We start from the raw sequence: 19,762 nt of genomic DNA on the forward strand, positions 1-19,762 counted from the left end.
CAGATTCAAGCCTAGTTTTTTCTTTTCTTGGATGATTTTTGTAATATATGGGGTCATTGAAAATTTTTCTGACCAGGGATATGCATATTTTCAAACTTTGCTTGTGGCCAGTTACTGAAGTAAAGAGACTGTGGTGAATAGAGTAATTTTGTCTGAGGTACTATGATTTACCTCTCATGCACTGTAGTTGAAGCCATTTAAGAATACCAGGGTTTGGGGACACCTGGGTAGCTCAGTTGGTGAAGCAACAATTCTTGGTTTCAGCAAGGGTCATAATCTCAGAGTCCTGAGATCGAGCCCTGCATCAGGCTCTGTGCTAGGTGGGGTGTATGCTTGAGATTCTCTCTCTTCCTCTTCCTTTGCCCCTTTCTCCCATACTCTCTCTTTCTCAAAAAATAGGTGAATGAAAAAAAAAGAGAGAACACCAAGGTTTGTTTGATTACCTTCCAAGATCACTTCTTTGTAGCCTTTTATACTTATATGTCAGAAAAGAAAAAAATCCCCAGTTTCTAATTGCAGGGAAAACTTTGCTATCTGGTTCATACATCTCACATAAAAGATTTGCAATCAGAATTCAAAGATATAGTCATGTAGTTAGGTTCCCAGTGTAAGAGAAAATTCCTTTTGTAATTAGATAGATCTGTTCAAGACAAATTTGAAACATTTTATTAAACAAAAATTCTATTGGAAGCTAAGAAAGAATCTTGTTAATGTAATGAGGATGTGAGAGAAGATAATATAAAAATAAAAGGAGAAAATACAGCTTGTGTTTATATGCCACAGGTGATATTTTTTCATAAGTAATATTCTTCAAAATAAAAGGTAACACCAGAAATAACCAAAATTCCCGTCAGCTAGTAAATAATTAAACAAAGGGCAATGTATCCACGTAATGGAATACTTTTCAGCAATAAAAAGGAAGAAACCACTGAAACATGCTACCACATGGATGAACGTCAAAAACATTCCGCTAAGTAAAAGAAGCCAGACATAAAAGACCACATATTACATCTATTTGTATAAAATATCCAGAATAGGCAGTCCTATAGAGATAGAAAGTAAATTAGCTGTTGCCAAGGGCTGGGGCTGGGGCAGGAGATTAACTGTAAGTGGGCATCAGGAGTATTTTTGTGGTGATCAAGCTGTTCTAAGATACATTTGTGATAATGGTTGCACAGTCCTGTAAATTTACTGAAAATCATTGAAATGTACACTTAAGATAGGCGAATTTTATTATGTATGAATTATACTTTGATAAAGCTATTAAAGAATGTAGATGATAGATAGACAGATGATAGATGACAGTTTTTTAAAAAATGCAGTGTATGCTTTACAAGAAGGTGATCTGGTTATTTAATTTATAGGTATTCATAAACATATCATAAATTTGTTTCTCCAAGTCTCATGCCTCTTTAGCAGCAAATGTTGTTTCATTTTCACTGATTATTTACTGAAACATTTATTTTAAGAAACTAGAGGCAGCTGGGGAATAGGTATGAGTTCCAATTGAGAGTTTTCCATCATCTAGTTATAGAAATAAAATATTTATAGATGCTATTAGAGGTACAGGAAACACAGTGAAGTTTTTGAGCTCTTAATTCGTGAATGCTCTGATATTAATTTTCTTTTTGCAGAAGAGGTACCATTTCAAATTCCAACAATGAAGTCACCCTTGGACAAGATCCAACTGACTCCTGGGCAAGCATTGCCTCCTGGATTTCCTGGACCACTCATTTTCGCTGATAGTCTGTCCTCCGTGGAGACTCTGTTGACCAACATTCAGGTCAACAATATTTCTATAAGCAAAATAAATGTAATACAAGACATTAGCATCTACATAAATTATTTCACATTTGAGAAACTAAAACAGATAAGATGAACTGCATGTCATTTTCTGTACTTTGACAGGGTCTGCTGAAAGTGGCTTTGGATAACGCTCACATCCAGGAGAAGCAGATTCAACAAGAAAAAAAGGAACTGCGAATGGAGCTCTATAGAGAGAGAGAAATTAGAGAAAACCTTGAAAGACAACTTGCAGTTGAGCTTCAAAGCAGAAGTAAGTTTAACAAGTTCAATTACAGAATAAACATTTTGTTGTAAATATATTCAATAATAGTAGAAATATTCTCAGGGATAGCTTGGAACTACTGAAAAAAAAAGACAGGCTAAGAATCAAATACTGTGTGCAATTCACAAGGTAAGATATTTATACTCTTTCTCTTTAATTATAAAAGATAATGAAATATATCTGACTTCAGGCCACTTGCAGATTTAGAAAACATGAATATTCTTAGCTTCCTCACAATTTCATAAAATATTCCTGGATGCAAATAATCTAATAATTTCTTGTAGACGAAATGCTCTTTGCCAAGAACAGTGATAGATAAATAAGATAAATAAAACTAAGTCCTTGTCCTTGAGAGATTTACATTTTAGAGGGCCAGCACAACCAACCAGTTAATTCAAGACAATGTGGCAAGAACAATGAAGCACAGTATATATGGCTATACAGAGAAGGGGTAGTTAGTTCAGTTTGGTGGGGAAGTGAATAGTTGAGGAAGGCTTCCTGTTGCTGACACTTGAACCTGAGTATTGAAGATTGGTAGGCTAAGTAAGGGCAGGAAAGTATCTGAGTGATTTGGACATTCTGAATAGAGGTATCAGTAAGCATAGGCATAAAGGCAAGAAGCTTTATACATGGGCAACTATAAACAGATTGTTATTACTGTGGCTCTGAATTTAATGAAGTGAATCATGGGAGATGATGTAGAAAGATGAAAGTAGAAGCTAAATTGTGAAGGAAATTTTTAACCATGTAAAATATTAGCTTGGATTTTATCCTATAGGTAATGGTAAGTAGTAAAGAAATAAGCAGGGGGATGATCTGGTCTGATATCGATTAAACCACTTTAGTGTTGGGAATAGAGAGAGGGCTTGGAGTAAGACTACAAACAAGGAATTTATGTAAAAGGAGTTTGCTCTCATCCTGGCAGTGGAGATGAGGACTGAATTTGGATAGCATAAGTAGGGATGGACACAAAAGAGAGAGAAAGGAGAGATAATCTTCACAAATAGAATTAACTTTCAAACCATGGGTAGACATTAGGTCATGTACAGATGTGGATAAAGACACTAGTTCACATAAAAACCAGGAAAATTTTAAATCTTCACTTCAGCCAAAAATTTTCACATTTTCCTTACATTTACCTTAAAATACTAAATAGCAGCAAAAGTGTCGATTGTGAATTTCAACTTCTTCTCTTCTCTGCTTATTCTTCTATGGAAGGGTAACAAAGTAAATGCTAAATAAAATAGAGAGTGAGAAGAAGGAAAAAAAAGAGAAAATCCACAAGATAGATAATGCCTCCTTAAGCAAGGAAGAAGAATTCCAGTTGAGTGAAATCCACTAACTTTACCTTATTCCAAAGTTGTATATTATATTCCAAAATTTTTGGCAAGCAATTGAAAACTTACAGTATATTTTCCTTAAGGCCCAGGAATCATTATTAGTCCAGTTCAAAATATAAATTCAGTCACTTCATTTAAAAAGAATTAAATGTCTTTAAAAAAAATCTTAAAAAAATGGAGGAAACCTGGTTGGCTCAGTTAGTAGAGCATGTGACTCCTGATCTCAAGACTATAAGTTCAAACCCTACATTGGGTGGAGAGTTCAAATAAATAAATAAACAAACAAATAAATACAAGCTTAAAAACAAAAGAATTAAACCTCTCATTATCTTGTCAAAATCATTAAATACTATTAAGCAAAACCTAACTTGTCTTTTTAAAGTTTAGAAAAATCCATTTATATCTGGTGTTTGATATGCAAAATAATTATAATTAGCAATCATAAAAACACACATTTTTAGTAGAATGATTTTTTATACTAAAGAACATAATAATCATATGTTAAATATAACATTCCCAGATTGGCATATGTGTAACTACTACATAGAGTAAAATTGGCTTCTAACTTTTAGAGTTATACTTATACCAATTTCTGTTCATTAACTCCTCTTAGATTCTTGAAGTATATCTTTATAATTACTATCACATCTATTATCTTTTAAAAAGGTCTAGACAGGGACACCTGGGTGGCTCAGCAGTTGAGCATCTGCCTTCCAATCAGAGCATGATCCCGAGATCCTGGATCAAGTCCCACATCGGGCTCCTTGCAGGGAGCCTGCTTCTCCCTCTGCCTATGTCTCTGCTGTGTCTGTCATGAATAAATAAATAAAATCTTTTTAAAAAGGCTAGACATGATAGGGGCACCTGAGTAGCTCAGTTTGTTGAGCACCGGCCTTCAGTTCAGGTTATGATCCTGGGGTCCTGGGATCAATCCCCAAGTTGAACTCCCTGCTCAGCAGAAAGCTTGCTTCTCCCTCTCTTCTCCATCGTTCTCCCTTTCCCTCTACCCATGCTCCCCCATCACCCTTCGCGCTCTCCCCCCATTCCTGCTCCTGCTCTCTGACACACCATGCTGTCTCACTTGCACTCTCAAATAAAATCTTTAAAAAAATAAAAAAAATAAAAAGGCCTAGACATGGTTGATGTAATATTATAACTATTATCAAATTTATTCTAAAGTATTTGTATTTAATAAATGTAGCACATTATGATGTAATAATAATACCACTGCTACTATCATTACATATCACATTATCACTACTACTATCATTACTGTCACTACTACTACTACTACTACTACTACTACTACTACTGATGGCTAATGCTTATCAATTGTTATGTGCTAAGCACTGTTTTTAACATTTTACATCTAATTACTCACAATTATAGGAAACTACTCTGTTATCCTCAATTGATGTAGAAAAATTATGTACTTCATCTCTATGAAGCTCAGTATTCTCATCTATTACAATAGTTGAACTGGATAATAACTTAAATTCCTTTCTAGTTCCCTAAATATCTCATATCCACTATAACTAACTTTTTATTACAAAAGGGGAACTTTTTATCTGAAGTCATATGATAGAAAAGAAAGAGGGGGAGGAATTGATCTTATGCTTAGAAGTAACAACAGTCCAAGTATATCAAAAGAATAGTAACTATATGTTTGTATAAAACTACATGTGTAAATATTATATTATTTAATGCTATCATTAAATGAATGTGGTTAGTGAAAGTAGAAAATAATTTTCTACCACTTCTACCATTGCCATACAATTGGATGTTTATTATAAAGCATATGCACAGGAAAGGTGAAAGCAAAAAGAAGTAAATTGTATGTATAATTCTGGTTATAATAAAACTATTATTTTATATATAATATTATATATTATTATCTTTTTTCCAATTAAAATGTAATGAGATATAGTCCCAGAAAATGCTCAGTACATATTAGGTCCTAAATACATGAAAGTTATTATTATTTATTTATATATTTAAAAATGTAATATGCTAATACTGTGGGATTGTTGAACACGATGGTCAGGAGAGAATTCTTGAGACATTTTATGGTGCAACTTAATAAGTTTATTGAAGTAGCACGAGGACAGGACCCATGGGCAGAAAGAGCTGTACTTTTTTGCTATATGAAGCTGGTGGTTATAAGCTTAGTACTCAAAGGGGAGGAGATGTGCAAGGATTATTATAGCATAAATGTCTTCTTCAAATATCTTCACATAAAACTGCTTTCACAAGATTTCTCAGATGCTTATCATTCAGTTCATATTAGCTATGAGTGGGTTTACCCGCAGTCATGAGACCCTTTAAAAGTGTAGCAGTCAGCACATATGTGATCACTATCAAAACAACGCAGTCTATAGGTCAGTCTTCTGAGCTAAAGGTGAACATTTTTTCTGCTTCTATCTCTCCTCACTGTGCCATTGTAATATACATAATCATAAATTTCAAGAAAAACTATATTATAGAATACTTTTGAGCCAATAATTTTACTGGAAGCAAAATTGTGTATTATCAAGGACATTAAGTTATAAATTATTTTTAATAAATTAAGATTTCTGATTTAAGTAATTTGTTAAATGCTTTATATTAATGATGATAAATAAGTATAATTAAAATAGTAAAACAGCTTTATGTTGAACCTCATTTAATAATCTTTTACCCAAATCAACAGAAACCAGGGGTGCCTGGGTGGCTTCGTCAGTTAAGCATCAGATTCCTGGTTTTGGCTCAGGTCATGATCTCCTGAGTTGTATGATAGATCCCACACTCAGTGCGGAGTCTGCTTGAAGATTCTCTCCCTCTGCCCTTCCTCACTCTCAAAATAAATAAATCTTTTTAAAAAAATAACAGAAACCATACATTCTCAGTGTCTTTGTTTCAAGTTTTCCAATTTTGTTATTACCTCAAAGCTCTGAATTTTTGTTTCACATGAATGTAAATTTACATGGGTGTCTAATTCTTTGCAAGTTGCTGAAGGTTACTTACTTATTTATTTATTTATTAAGATTTTATTTATTTATTCGAGAGAGAGAGAGAGGCAGAGACACAGGCAGAGGGAGAAGCAGGTTCCATTCCATGCAGGAAGCCCGACATGGGACTCCATCCTGGGTCTCCAGGACCACACCCTGGGCTGAAGGTGGTGCTAAACTGCTGAGCCACTGGGGCTGCCCAGCTGTAGGTTATTTATGTGAAAGACATTGCACTGTGAAATAAATACAAGTGAAACAAATTAGCATCATAATTAGTTCAAAATATATTTTAATTATATGTGAACACTTTAAACATTTTTTAAATGCCAAAATTTTAAAGTTTGCATATTTCTTGAATGTTTTTCTATTTTCACAATAAAAAATATCTTCAATTTTTAAAAACTGATTCAGGGGGACCTGGGTGGTTCAGTGGTTGAGCATCTGCCTTTGGTCAGGTCATGATCCCAGGGTCCTGGGATCAAGTCCCACATCAAGCTCCCAGTGGGAGCCTGCTTCTTCCTCTGCCCGTGTCTCTGTGTTTCTCATAAATAAATAAATAAAATCTTTAAAAAAAGTAAAATTAAAAAGAATGATTCAGAAAGACTGTAAAGATTGGTAGGCTTAAAACCCTTCTATGAGCCAATATATTGCAGGAACCCAATAATTCTATCTAAGAAATGATCAAACATTTAATGCTATCACTAAGTGCATGTAGTTAGTGAAAGTACAAAATAATTTTCTACCACGACTACCATTGCCATACAAATGCATGTTTATTATAAAGCGTATGAACTGGAAAGGTGAAAGCAAAAAGAAGTAAATTGTATGATTTAACACTCTGGTTGAACCTAATGAGATCTGGAACCCAAATAAACTAATGATATGCATTTATGTCTCTCTCAGTATCTATTTATGGCTTATAATCCACCAAAATAGGCAACATTATTTTATTGACTAAAGTTTTGCCAACTAATTACCTTTTCACGTTTCAGCTACCATGCAAAAACGTCTGAAGAAGGAGAAAAAAGCCAAGAGAAAATTGCAGGAAGCCTTGGAATATGAATCAAAGCGCCGGGAACAAGTGGAACAAGCATTTAAGCAAGCCACTACTAGTGACAGTGGCCTGAGAATCTTGAAAGGTAGTATTTGATTTTGACTTTCACTCTCAAGGTATAGAAAGAAAAAAAAAACCTGATTTAAAAAGAGAGAGGAAGAGAGAAAGAAAGACAGAAAGAAGAAAGAAAGAGAGAGAGAAGGAAAGGAGGGAAGGAAGGAAAACCTAGAAAAAAAAAGAAGGAAGGGAGGGTGGAAGGGAAGGAGAAAAGGAAGAAAGGGAGAGAGGAAGACAGGGAGGGAGGGAGGAAAGAAGGAAAAGAAGGAAGGAAGGAAAGAAGGAAGGAAGAGGCTTTGTTCAACAATAATTCAAAAATCAATTTGAGGCCAGGCTCTTTAGGTTATGAATTAAATGTGTCAAAATAATCCCTATTCTGGGAGATACAAATATCCTAGGAATAACATGAAACCCTGCTGACTTTTGCAATAGAAGCAGTAATGCTGATAACCTTCTTGTATTTAAAATGTAAGTATTTTATGTCCACTCATTTTAAAATATGCTGATAATTGGTCTACTCTTTTTAAATGAGTTATAGGATGCTGATTTCTTTAATGTAGATTGCATCAGTGTTGGGGGTTTAAGGAGGGCCTGGATGAAAAAAAAAATGTTCTAAGTACATTCCTAGGGACGTCTGGGTGGCTCAGCGGTTGAGCATCTGCCTTTGGCTTAGGGCATGATCCGGGAGTTCCGGGACCAAGTCCCATATTGGGCTTCCTGCATGGAGCCTGCTTCTCCCTCTGCCTGTGTCTCTGCCTCTTTCTCTCTGTGTCTCTCATGAATAAATAAATAAAATATTTTTAAAAATTTAAGTACATTCCTGGAGATTCTGTTAGAAGAAATGCTTCTGTCATGAATTGTCTTAATTCCAATATTTTTCTGATTACATTGTCAATTATGAAACTCCACATCATTTCATCTCATAGAATATCCAGGTTCTTCTTTCATTGCACACTAACAGCTTGTGTTTTTAACTGACATGTTAAATATACATATGTATATTAACTGCTATGTGTGTGTAGCAAATATAAACTGAAGAATTTTACACAAACATGCACACATACCCCATACACATGCATGACACACACATAAGACTAGAAGGGTGCTTCAGTGTCCTATACTAAGAATGAGTAAGGGATTTTTTTTATAAATGTGAATCATATTCTTTCTTTCCAAAAGTTCAATTTCCTTTTCACTGTGACTGTCTTGGATCATTGTGTTCACAATCAATAGAAATAGTGTTAGATTATTACCTCATCTTAACCATGCCTCGTTGAAACACAGAAAAGAAGTATCTTACACAATGGGACATCTCAGTGGGAGCCAGCATCTTTGCTTATCAAAGGTTTTAAAAATAACATTACTTGAGTAGCATGGGACATATGTTCTGTGCACTCATTATTATCGTTCGAGGCCCTTGTCATTCTGAGGTGGCTTGAAATTTTTTTACATATTTAAAATTCACCCATCCAGGTCTAGCTTTTCTATTATAGAGGAAAAACAGCTGTTTCTACAGCATGGTGGGTATCTTGTATTCAAATCATTTTATTCTCATATTAATCTTTGATGGCATTGGATGATATATTGGCATCTGTTGCCACATTACCCAAGGGTGTCCAAGCAAATGTGTATATATAGAAATGCTCATATAAAGCTGTGCTTCATGGATATGGATAGCTTTTAGATAATCACATTTCTTATTTAAAATTGAAAATAAAAACCTAACTTCTTATTTCTTTCTCTTTCAATTTTTTTCAAAAACAATTCATGTATCTCTCTCTGCCTTTATAGCCAGTACTACATAAAGACCACAAACCACAACTTGTGTTCTGATGTTCAGTATGCTTAGCATAGAGATATTCTCATCATCTATCACATTTTACAATTAAAAATATACCATAAGAATAGGGAACTTCCATTTATGTAATTGCATCAGTCTTTTTTCTTATTCTATAGTCAGGTCTTGTTACCTGATAGTATGAAGTAATTTTTATGGACAGATTATTTTCCTGAGAATTATCTCTAGAGAATGAAATAAAGAAGTATTTACTATATACTTGAAAATATATGTGAAATTGTAGAATTCAGCCATAGTTTATAATTCTCCCTCTTACCATTAAAAACAGACATACAAAAACAAAACCAAAAATGCCATCCAGAGTCTTGTGTTATCTATAGGACCAAATTACTGGTTTCACTTTAAATGGAATCAGAAAAAAACAGAATTGTACCTTAATCTTGAATGTCCCTTCTTTCAGATACTGGAAATCCAGATGTTGAAATAGAAAACAATGGGACTCCTCATGATAGTACTGCTGTACAAGGTACAGTAAACAGCATACTTCTCTCTATAACTGTGTGATATGGGGTGGGTATGTGCTCCTATATTGGTATTCTTTGTATGAATAAAATAAATAAGTTTAATTCTTCTTACTTTATGTCAGAGGCAGAAATCTTCAGTGATACATATATATACATATAAAATATATATATATATACATACATATATATGGACTAATAATTTTACATATACAATGTGGGCAAATTTCTTATATGTTTAGCTGTTAAAAGTATGTATATTTATGTTTTAGGCATATTCTAAAAATGCTTAGCTGTGAATATAATTTACCTTTCTGAGGTGTACAAAAATATACTTCAAAGAAATCTCACTACTGTTTGTAAAACTCACAGGTAAAATAATCATAACCTATCACTATGTTTAAAGCATTCAAGGCAACACTTTTTATCAACCTTTAAATTCCAGTGCTAAATATAGATAACTTTAGAAACAATCTAAATATGGAAATAAGACCACAACTTTTAATTCATGATTTTCAAGATTCCCATAAATGCCTAGATCCTTTAAAGTATATAAAAATATTTAGTAGTAAGAAAATTGGTGAAAAAATTCAGTATAGAATTTCACTGGAGTGCAAAACAACCTGAAAATAGAAATTGAATTTAACCACTGGAGTTTTTCTAGTCTGATTCTAATGCAGTTTTCTAGCCCTCTGTATGCAGATTACTTTTGTTTTCATGTTTAATATGAAAAGATGTCTCACGCTAATAAAAAAGAAAAGACATCTCCATGAAAAAGTGATTTCCTAACTTCAGAAAGCAAGACAACAACCATGGATATGTTGTTGATAGAGTATTAACTAATCAATGCCTTTTCATTATGTGATGACTGGATCTACATGAAGGCAACAGAACTGGATGTGAAAAAAAGATCCATTCGTGTTCATTTGAGGGTCTCCATTTATGTGGCAGCTTTAGAAAATTTAGAAACCCTGTTTCATGTAGATTTGCCCATCATTTTTACAGAACAAAGAATTTCAGAGCTCATGGATCTTCTGGTAATACCTGTCTCTGCTGAAGTTGAGTAGACCTAATTAATGCATTAATTTTGCTACGTGTGAAAAGCATGTACGTTTATTTCATTCAGTGAAGATTTTGCTATTTCTTATTCTTCTTTTGCTTGCCTGCTTTCTTCCCTCAATTTAAAAGGTGTGTCTATGTGACCAAAGCCAATATGGATGAGACGCTGTATTTGTCCAATTAATTCACCACAGTTAAATTTATGAGGAAAGCCCCACTAGTTGTGGGCTACCACTAGTTGAGTTTGCTACCACATATCAGGCCAAGGTAGAACCCTAAGCCTGAAGTGTTTAATGACTTCTTAATTTGTGGCACACAAATATAATCCCAGTCTTTTATGGAATATTGAGCTCGATTGTGCCCCTCCTTTGATAGGATGTAAGGTCAGTTTTGGAACTGGGGAGGTTAACATACCATCAGTGGTTTATATATTTCTTATCCTTTAATCCTATATTTCAATTCATTGCTGTTTGTTTAATGTATATTATTCCTTTAATTTGCAGCAGTAACATCTTTCCCAACTCTGAAATAAATACAAGCTTTTTTTTTTCTTTTTTACTGTTCTAAAGTTATTTCATTTCCATGCAACAAAAAACAGATACCTTATTCATGGGAGGTTAGTTAGATGATATAAATTAAAAGCCTTCCATTTGATTTAAATGTTCTTATTTTAAACAAGTCTGTAAAGAATGGCTTTTGAATATTAATTTGTGGCTAGGGGTAGGGAACATTTAATATTTATTTTCATTGAGCATACTTTTAGTAAGTTCTATTCTTGCTGGCTAAACATGAGAGAATTAGTACACCTTTAAAAGGATTAATGGGATTTATTTTAAAGCAAGGAAATCAACTTTTATTATTTTTTTGAAATTATAAATCAAATTGTCTAATATATGTCTAATATATGTCATTAATAGTGTCAATATATGGTAAAGTATGGCATATTAATGATTACTTGTTGAATGTCTGCATTTTAGTTTACGTTAAATAATCTTGATAAATGTAATGAAAATGGAAAAGTACACATTCTCATCTCTCATAGCATAGTATTAAAGCACTACAAATAATAAAGTTCCCATCATCAGTTTATGGAAAACTAGAGTGAATTATTTGTGTTAATATGACAGTAAAATCACAGTTTGATATCTAAAGTAAGTTTATTTTTTGAGCAAAAAAGAAAAAAAAATTTATTAGACAGTGGAATAGGTGCCTGAAAATATTATCAGAAGTATCTTGAGTATAGGTCACAAAATCAATCAGTTCAAGTAACTACTTGAAAAGTCCCAATAATATTACTTATTATTTAAGAGGCTCGGAATTGATAAAATACTTTTATATGCATATACGAACTTCAGAAAATGTATAATGCCAGAAAACATAAAATGAAACATTAGCCAATATTTTTTCATTCTTCCTAATGGATTTGCTCTTGTGTATTATAATTTTTATCTTTCATGACATTTTTTTGATAGTGATTTCATCTTTCCATTTCCCTCAATTACCCATTTTTTATTTTGGAAAAAATAATCATTTGCTAGCATTGTTTATGAGGATGAATTCATGCATGCAAATCTAATGCCATTTCCAAAACTCATCTTTTCATAGCAAACAATTCCAGCACCAGTGAATTCTTCTTTTTCTGTTGTCAATAGCTCTGCTGGATAGAAATCTATCAATCTCCCAGTGCTCTCTCTTTTGAAATTAAATTAGTTCCAATGGGATATCTCCTTAAGAGAGTTTAAAGAGGACTAGAAAGGATGTTGCTTGGCCATCTTTAAAAGTAATAAAGTCACATACAGTTTTATGATAATTATCACTTGGACTTTAGTACAAAGATTCTTTGCACTAAGATTCTTTTTTTTAATTTTTTAAGATTATATTTATTTATTCATGAGAGACACACAGAGAGAGAAAGAGAGGCAGAGACACAGGCAGAGGGAGAAGCAGGCCCCATGCAGGGAGCCTGACACAGGACTCGATCCTGGGTCTCCAGGATCAGGCCCTAGGCCGAAGGCAGTGCTAAATCAATGAGCCACCTGGGCTGCCCTGTACTAAGATTCTTATATATATTCTAAACCTCTTTAGCTTAGTTATTTCATGTCCTTTATGCTTTGAATGTTGTTTGACAGACAAGGTATGCATAAATCACCTTCTGTATCCCTTATCTTAGAAGGCTATTATAGCAGCTCCCTCTGAATATTTTAAAGTGATCAAACAATGAATACATACTCTGATGGCTCTGTCCACTATTGCTGGAGGTGAAGGATTCGGTGAAGCATATACACTAACATTCTCCCACCCAGATTCACAGAACTCAGTTGAGGGCCTGCAAGACAGCACATTAGCCATCTTATCAACCAATCTCTGTTTCACGTAAAATAAACATACTGGGTGTCATTAACTGCACCTTCAGATCAATGGTTTTTGCAAATGACTTTCAAGTACCATTTGTGTAGTGCATTTTTGCTGATAAAAGCAAATTGAATTAGCACAACTACAAGTGCACTGATAAAAACTAAAACTGAACTGAATGGCAGTACCATCAGCTAACAAAGTAATATTTTCTCTTTACCATGTTCTGCCATTTAGTTATTATCCTATTGGAAATCTAATTATAATCCTTTTACTCTCTAGTCAAACTTCACAGTTTTTGCAAGCTTAGCACTGACAAGTGATTTCATTATATTTGATTGCCCATGCCCAGATTGACTTAACTTCATGTAGAGACCTCTCAGTTTCTCAGATTCCCTATTTGCACATTATAGCAACATCCTTTAATTAATCGGCATTAACAGCAGTAACATTAACTGCTGAACAGAAAATAACATCATTTTATGATCACAGAGAGAATTCTTTTGCGTGTTTATACCTGAGTTAACTTTTATATGTATATATGTCATTGTTTAGGGCTACTGGTACAGTTGACAGTGCATGTTTCTTAAATTTTTGAGAATTGACATCATCATCTTACTAATAACAGATAAAATGAACCTAAGATATGAAGCTCTTAAGTTCTAGAAAACACAAAACAGCCTTCATGAACTGACTTTCTAGATTAAAAAAAAAAAAGTTCAAGGGAGATAGCATCATAAAGTGCAAGGTCTAAGTGACACAATGCTCCTGTTCCTGCCATTGTATTTGTTCGGGGAAAACAAAACAAAACAAAACTTAAAAAGAAAACAAACTAGGAACTGCTTTTGCAAGGGTAATGTCCATCTGTATGACCAATTTTTACATTTGTGGGGGAGTTTTGTTTGTTTTTGTTTTTGTCTTGCCTACGTGTTTGACCGTGACACAAAATGATTCACCACTGGAAGGTATTTTTCCATAAATATGGTGGAATCAAATAATTTTCCTTCCTTTTGCTACTAACACAACAGAAGTAGATATTAAATCTCACCTGCATGCTAAATGTAAACCAAAATTTGGTGCAAAAGATAAACCTATTAAATGTTTCCCTGCTGACCCATTTTTGCTAAAAAAAATTTGAAAGCTTATTCAGAGAATATGGACTAATCTTTCTAAAATACAAAAAGCATGATCTCATCAATGCAGCACTTGGTGAAGATGCCACTGAAGAATTTTTTTTTGAAAAATTAACAGATTTTACTATACAATTTTTTAAAACAGAAAAGCCTTCTATATGGTGAAACACAGAGTCAGAGTTAAAAGAAAGCAAAGAGTAGTAGGGAATGGTTGCAGCATATTCAACCAAGAACTATTGCACCAAACATATGAAGAATTTCTACAGATATGTAACAAAAACACAAATATGCCATAGACCCCAGGTCAATGTGATGGCCAGGTAATTTCTAGAAGAAAATGACTATAGTGGTGGCCTTGGAGGTGAGTTGGTTAGATCTCCCTTCAAGAGAACTTTTGATTAGTAGAGAAAAAACTGATTGACAGCCTTAAGCTAGAGGATCTTTGGATCCACCGTGGTGGACATGCTGGGCCATGCTTCCTGTAGGCTGTTCCCAGCCAGTGACAGAGCATGGTGGGATCCTGGAACAAGGCCACCTTGGAAACTCGCCACTAGTCTGCTTGAGACACTGATGAATTAAAAGCAAGGTGACTAAAGTGCCATTTGGCTCTAAAAGCAACAGACACAGTTTAACACTTCTATGCTAAAAAAAACCACAATTATTATATATTACAACATGATTTAACATACATGTCTGTAATATAGAAAATCTAATATATATTTATACTATGAAAGATGTATTTGAATATGTATATTCTCATCTACTCTCTCCAAATCAATTTGAGCAATGTCTACCCTTCCTTGACTTTTGAAACTTCCTTATAGTCCATCTTTGCAGCTCACTTGGTAACCCAGGATAACATCCCTCCAATGAGCTTCAGATGGCGTGCCAATATTTATTGGAAACACTTACCCATGGACTAAGGTTGTCATTGCAGAATCTGGTAGGATAGCAATGAAAGTGATGTTAGGAGCAAGTAAAGAGACTGGAAAAACTAAATTGCATATGATTACCAGCCATGTATATGGCTTGACAAGAAAAACTAAAAGGAGATCAGATAGAATTTCTCTATAGGCTTTTCTACTCATTTCCACCAGATTGTGCTCTACATCTTTCTCTTGGGACTCCACAACTTCCGACTCTATCCTCATCAGTCATTAATTGTCCTCCCCTTTTAAAATGTCTTATACTATGTTGAAAGGTATACGTAGGCACTTTAATATTCCCTTGTAAAGTGGAAATGTTCTTTTGTAAAGTGTATAGCATGTCAGAGATTAGATTGTGGGAAGTAGATCTTCTTTCCTCTTAAGTGCTTCCTTTGAGAATAGGAGCCTTTTACTACTCAGAGAAACTTTAGTGCAACTGCCATCATAGAGTGAAAAAAGACTAGGTACTAGGTAGTACACACCCCACAGAGAAGATTTTAGCATCTTTCTCTAAAGCAGCAGTATTATTTTTCCTGTAAGATTCATTAGATGACTCGAGTCATTTTATTTTCTCCCCCAGGAAGTATTTCTCTCATTTTCTTCATCCTTCACAGGATTTTTATCTTGATTGATGGTACCTCCCAGACCACATCATACCTTTTTCTGTGAAATACCTGTCAGATTATAGCACACATTATGTTTTTAGTTCTTTCTAAGGAGGATGTAAACAGCTTACATTATTTGAGAATTTAGGGCTTGGTTGTCAAGGGGTGGCTTGCACCACCTACCACTACATTGTTAAAAGAATATTTGCAATGACTGAAAGGTTGCCACATGATGCTAACATAAAATCCCATCTACAAATCTAAGACTTACAATTCCAGTTATATCTCACCTACACAATAGATGGATTTGGAGTCATAGTGATAGCAAAACAGTGAGACTTGCAAGCCAAAATAGGTTGCTCTGCTACTCAGTATTTTGGAAGTCTATAGAAATAATTCATCAATCAAATATTTTCCTATTATATAGGAAGGATAGTTTAGCCTAACTCTGTAACTGCTTAACCAGTTACTTTATGCTCCATTCTCTGTACTTATACAATATAGTTTTAAGCTGAAATTTCTCTCTATCCCTCCCCAAACCCAGATAAGCTTGAGGAAAATGCAAAAGGAAAGCCTTTCTCTGACCCAAAATTCCTGTTTCACATTTGTGTCTTATTTTTTAAAATATTTTATTTATTTATTCATGAGAGAGAGAGAGAGACAGGGAGAGAGAGAGAGAGGCAGAGACACAGGCAGAGGGAGAAACAGGCTCCACGCAGGGAGCCCGATGTGGGACTCGATCCCCAGTCTCCAGAATCACACCCTGGGCTGAAGGCAGCGCTAAACCGCTGAGCCACCCAGGCTGCCCCACATTTGTGTTTTAAATAAAAACACACTACATTTTCATAGAAGGTTGTAATAACATGCTATTGTTGTCATACCATTTTTTAAAAAATAAGTAGTAGAATAAAATGAAAAAAAAAAGCAGAATGATGTTGCAGTCACATAAATGTGTTGTGGTTCTATGCCAATATGCTTATTGGATAATCCTAAAACAGGAATATAGAGAAAAAGAAAGGCAAGATCTAGTGTTTGTATACCCTGGTAAACTCTGTGCCATTCTTTTCTTTTTGGGACTTTAAGGAGGGGGAGGGCTTAATGTAAAAATGTAACTTACTGAGTGACTTAACTGAAACTTCTGAGAATAGATTCAGGCATGGCTTCATCTAGGAACTCAAAGAATACATCAATTTAAGATATTCCCTTCCCATTCCCTCCAGTGTCCCTTCCCATAGAAGACTTTTTTTTTATATATTTGGCTAAGTTTTTCTGCTCCATTTAACAACATGTGGCAAGCCTAGGCTTATTTTTAGTTATTTCATTAGTAACAATTCCATCAGAAAGAAGATTTTGTCTTTGTGCCACTCTTAATACACATCTTCTACCAGGATTATCTCTGTATGATAGTTAAGAAAGGTATGATTAACCCCCATTTCTTAAGTAGGGAAATATCCTTGGAGAAGTTGATTGGCTTGCTATTGATAGTGGGTTCTAAAACATCGGAATCTTAACCCCCTCACCCATTAACCTCATTGTCAATTCATGTTGATATTATCACTTTCAATCCATCCTGTTATAATCTCTCATAGTCAGCTAGCTAGGATGTTTAACTAGACTGTAATATTATCCTATGCAAAACAATGCATTGGGACCTAGGTAGAAGAAAGATTTTCTAGTTTTAAACAAAAATAGTCTAAAACCAACTCTAATTAAATAATCACCTTTGCCTTAAAACTTTGCAGAGAGTGGGAAATAGTTATAAAAATTACACAAATAAAGCTCTCTTTCCTATTTAAAACTGTGTAGAGAAGCTGAAATAAAAATAGGAAGAAATATTTCTATTTGTGGCAAAACTCACATCATCTATCAGAACAAACCTTAACAGATCCTCAGTTATATAACTTAAGCCAGGATTCTTTACTGTGGTCCATTAGCATAAAGTCTTATTTGTTTGCTATAAGGAACTTCTTTCTCATTTATAATAACCGTATAGCAATCAGTTTTGGAAATTAAAGTAAATGTAAAGAAAATCATTCTTTAAATTTTATACAGACCTTCTTGACATCCCCCCAATCTGTTGACCCCGCCCCCGGTTTATAATTGACTTGTTTAGTGCATGAAAATTAACCTTAGTAATAATCTGCATACTTAAATTGAAATCTACTTTATATCAATAATGCAAATGATTATTCGGACAACATTTTCACCAATTTCTCTTTTAAGTTTAAAGAAAACAGCCTGTTTATAAACATTCTTCACTATTTCCCTATTATAATCCCATAAATGTTTAAGTGCTCTATTTTTTAAAAAATACAAATGAATATCATGTTGATCTCAACATTGGAGAGTAGCCATTTAAAATGAGTGAAGCAAAAAAAATAAATAAATAAATAAATAAACAATAAAATAAAATGTGTGAAGCAAAATCTGCAACTCAAATTTCACAATCTCCTGGTAACTGCATTCCAACTGTCTATGGGATATGTTGGATGTGGCTATTTTTAATGTTCAAGTAAACATTTAATGTTTTCCCATTACTTCCATTTTTATTTTCCTCCATATTTTGATTGTACATTTTGATTCCTTTGAAATGTAGGATTATGGTGTTTTTCTATTAGTTAAACATACAAAAGGAGTAATTAAAAGTTATAAAAAGAACTTAATTGTATTTTTAAATATTATATTAAAATATTTACAATATGCATCCTAAATAGAACTCAAATTTGTCCTTTATTTACAAAATATTTTGTGATTTATACACTTATGGAAGATGGGTAATATAACCTTAGATTTTTAGAGGAATGACATAGAAACATAAGCAACTTTTCACCATGGCATTATTTATAAGAAGTAGTTTAAAAATATGGCATTCCATATGTGACACAAGTGCTTAGAATGGCTTAGTGTGGCTCCTAACATAGTCAGTGTTCCATAAATACTAGTTTTCATTTATTCTCTCTTTTCCTTTCTTTTCTCTGCAGGAAAGTAGAATTCAAGTACATCTAGAGCTCTTAGTGTGACTCAAATTTGCAAATCTGTGTACTAGACACATGCACTTTTACTGACATTTTATAAGTGGTCTTTGGAAGACACAATGTAGGAAGAGCAGTTGTCTAGTAGTCAGAATTTTTCAGTCACTAGCTGGCTAACTCAGTTACTAAGCTTGAGAAGTAATTTAACTTCTCTCTGCCTTAATTTTAGTAAAATAGTAATTATAATATTTGCCTAATTATTCTCTTCAATAAGTTAGATCCATACTTTCTGACAAGTATGACAAATACTGGATTTCATTATTACTGTGCCCAATAAAATACATATGAAGTTAGCATTTGTTTTCATGTGTAGATTTTAATAGGAATGAAATATTTGGCATGTAATTGACGTATAAAACTTCCTTTAAAATGTATTCTCTTCTGTATACAGTTACGGTAAATATATTTTTTATAATTTATCCTCATATGAGAATAGAAGTGTATCCATTCCACCTTTTTAGGGTGGGTCTTACAAAGACCAGAGATTAAATAATAGTGAAAAAGATAAAGAATTAATTCACAAAGTGAGTTAAAAGTGAGCAAGAAAGTTTCATGTTCCATTGTGATACAATTTGCAAAGAAAAGAAAACCTGTACTGATCTTTGTTTTGATTGGAGTATAAATATCAGAAATTTTGGGGCGCTAATAGTCAAGTGATTATGATTTTCAAGAAACTTTGATTTTTTTAGGACTTATAAAATCAATGTAAGACCGTGTTAAACAATGACTCTAAAACAATGCTTTCTCTAGACAAAGAGTAATCAAATGCTATACTATTTTATTATCTGCCCCATTCTTTCATTAGTCTACTTTTCCTATTCTCAAATTAG

The 19,762-nt window shown here is 33.6% G+C and overlaps 1 protein-coding gene across 1 annotated transcript in view; it reads left to right on the plus strand.

Moving 5' to 3' along the window:
- The window catches only part of DACH2 (dachshund family transcription factor 2), a 650,145-nt gene that overhangs the window by 623,377 nt on the left and 7,006 nt on the right, over window positions 1-19,762 (plus strand). The window contains exons 8-11 of the mRNA XM_072745035.1: window positions 1,635-1,783; window positions 1,909-2,056; window positions 7,388-7,534; window positions 9,765-9,830. Coding sequence (XP_072601136.1) covers window positions 1,635-1,783; window positions 1,909-2,056; window positions 7,388-7,534; window positions 9,765-9,830 — 510 coding nt within the window. The remainder of the gene's footprint in view (window positions 1-1,634; window positions 1,784-1,908; window positions 2,057-7,387; window positions 7,535-9,764; window positions 9,831-19,762) is intronic.

This window comes from Vulpes vulpes, chromosome X, assembly GCF_048418805.1.
Source record: "Vulpes vulpes isolate BD-2025 chromosome X, VulVul3, whole genome shotgun sequence".
NCBI lineage: Eukaryota > Metazoa > Chordata > Mammalia > Carnivora > Canidae > Vulpes > Vulpes vulpes.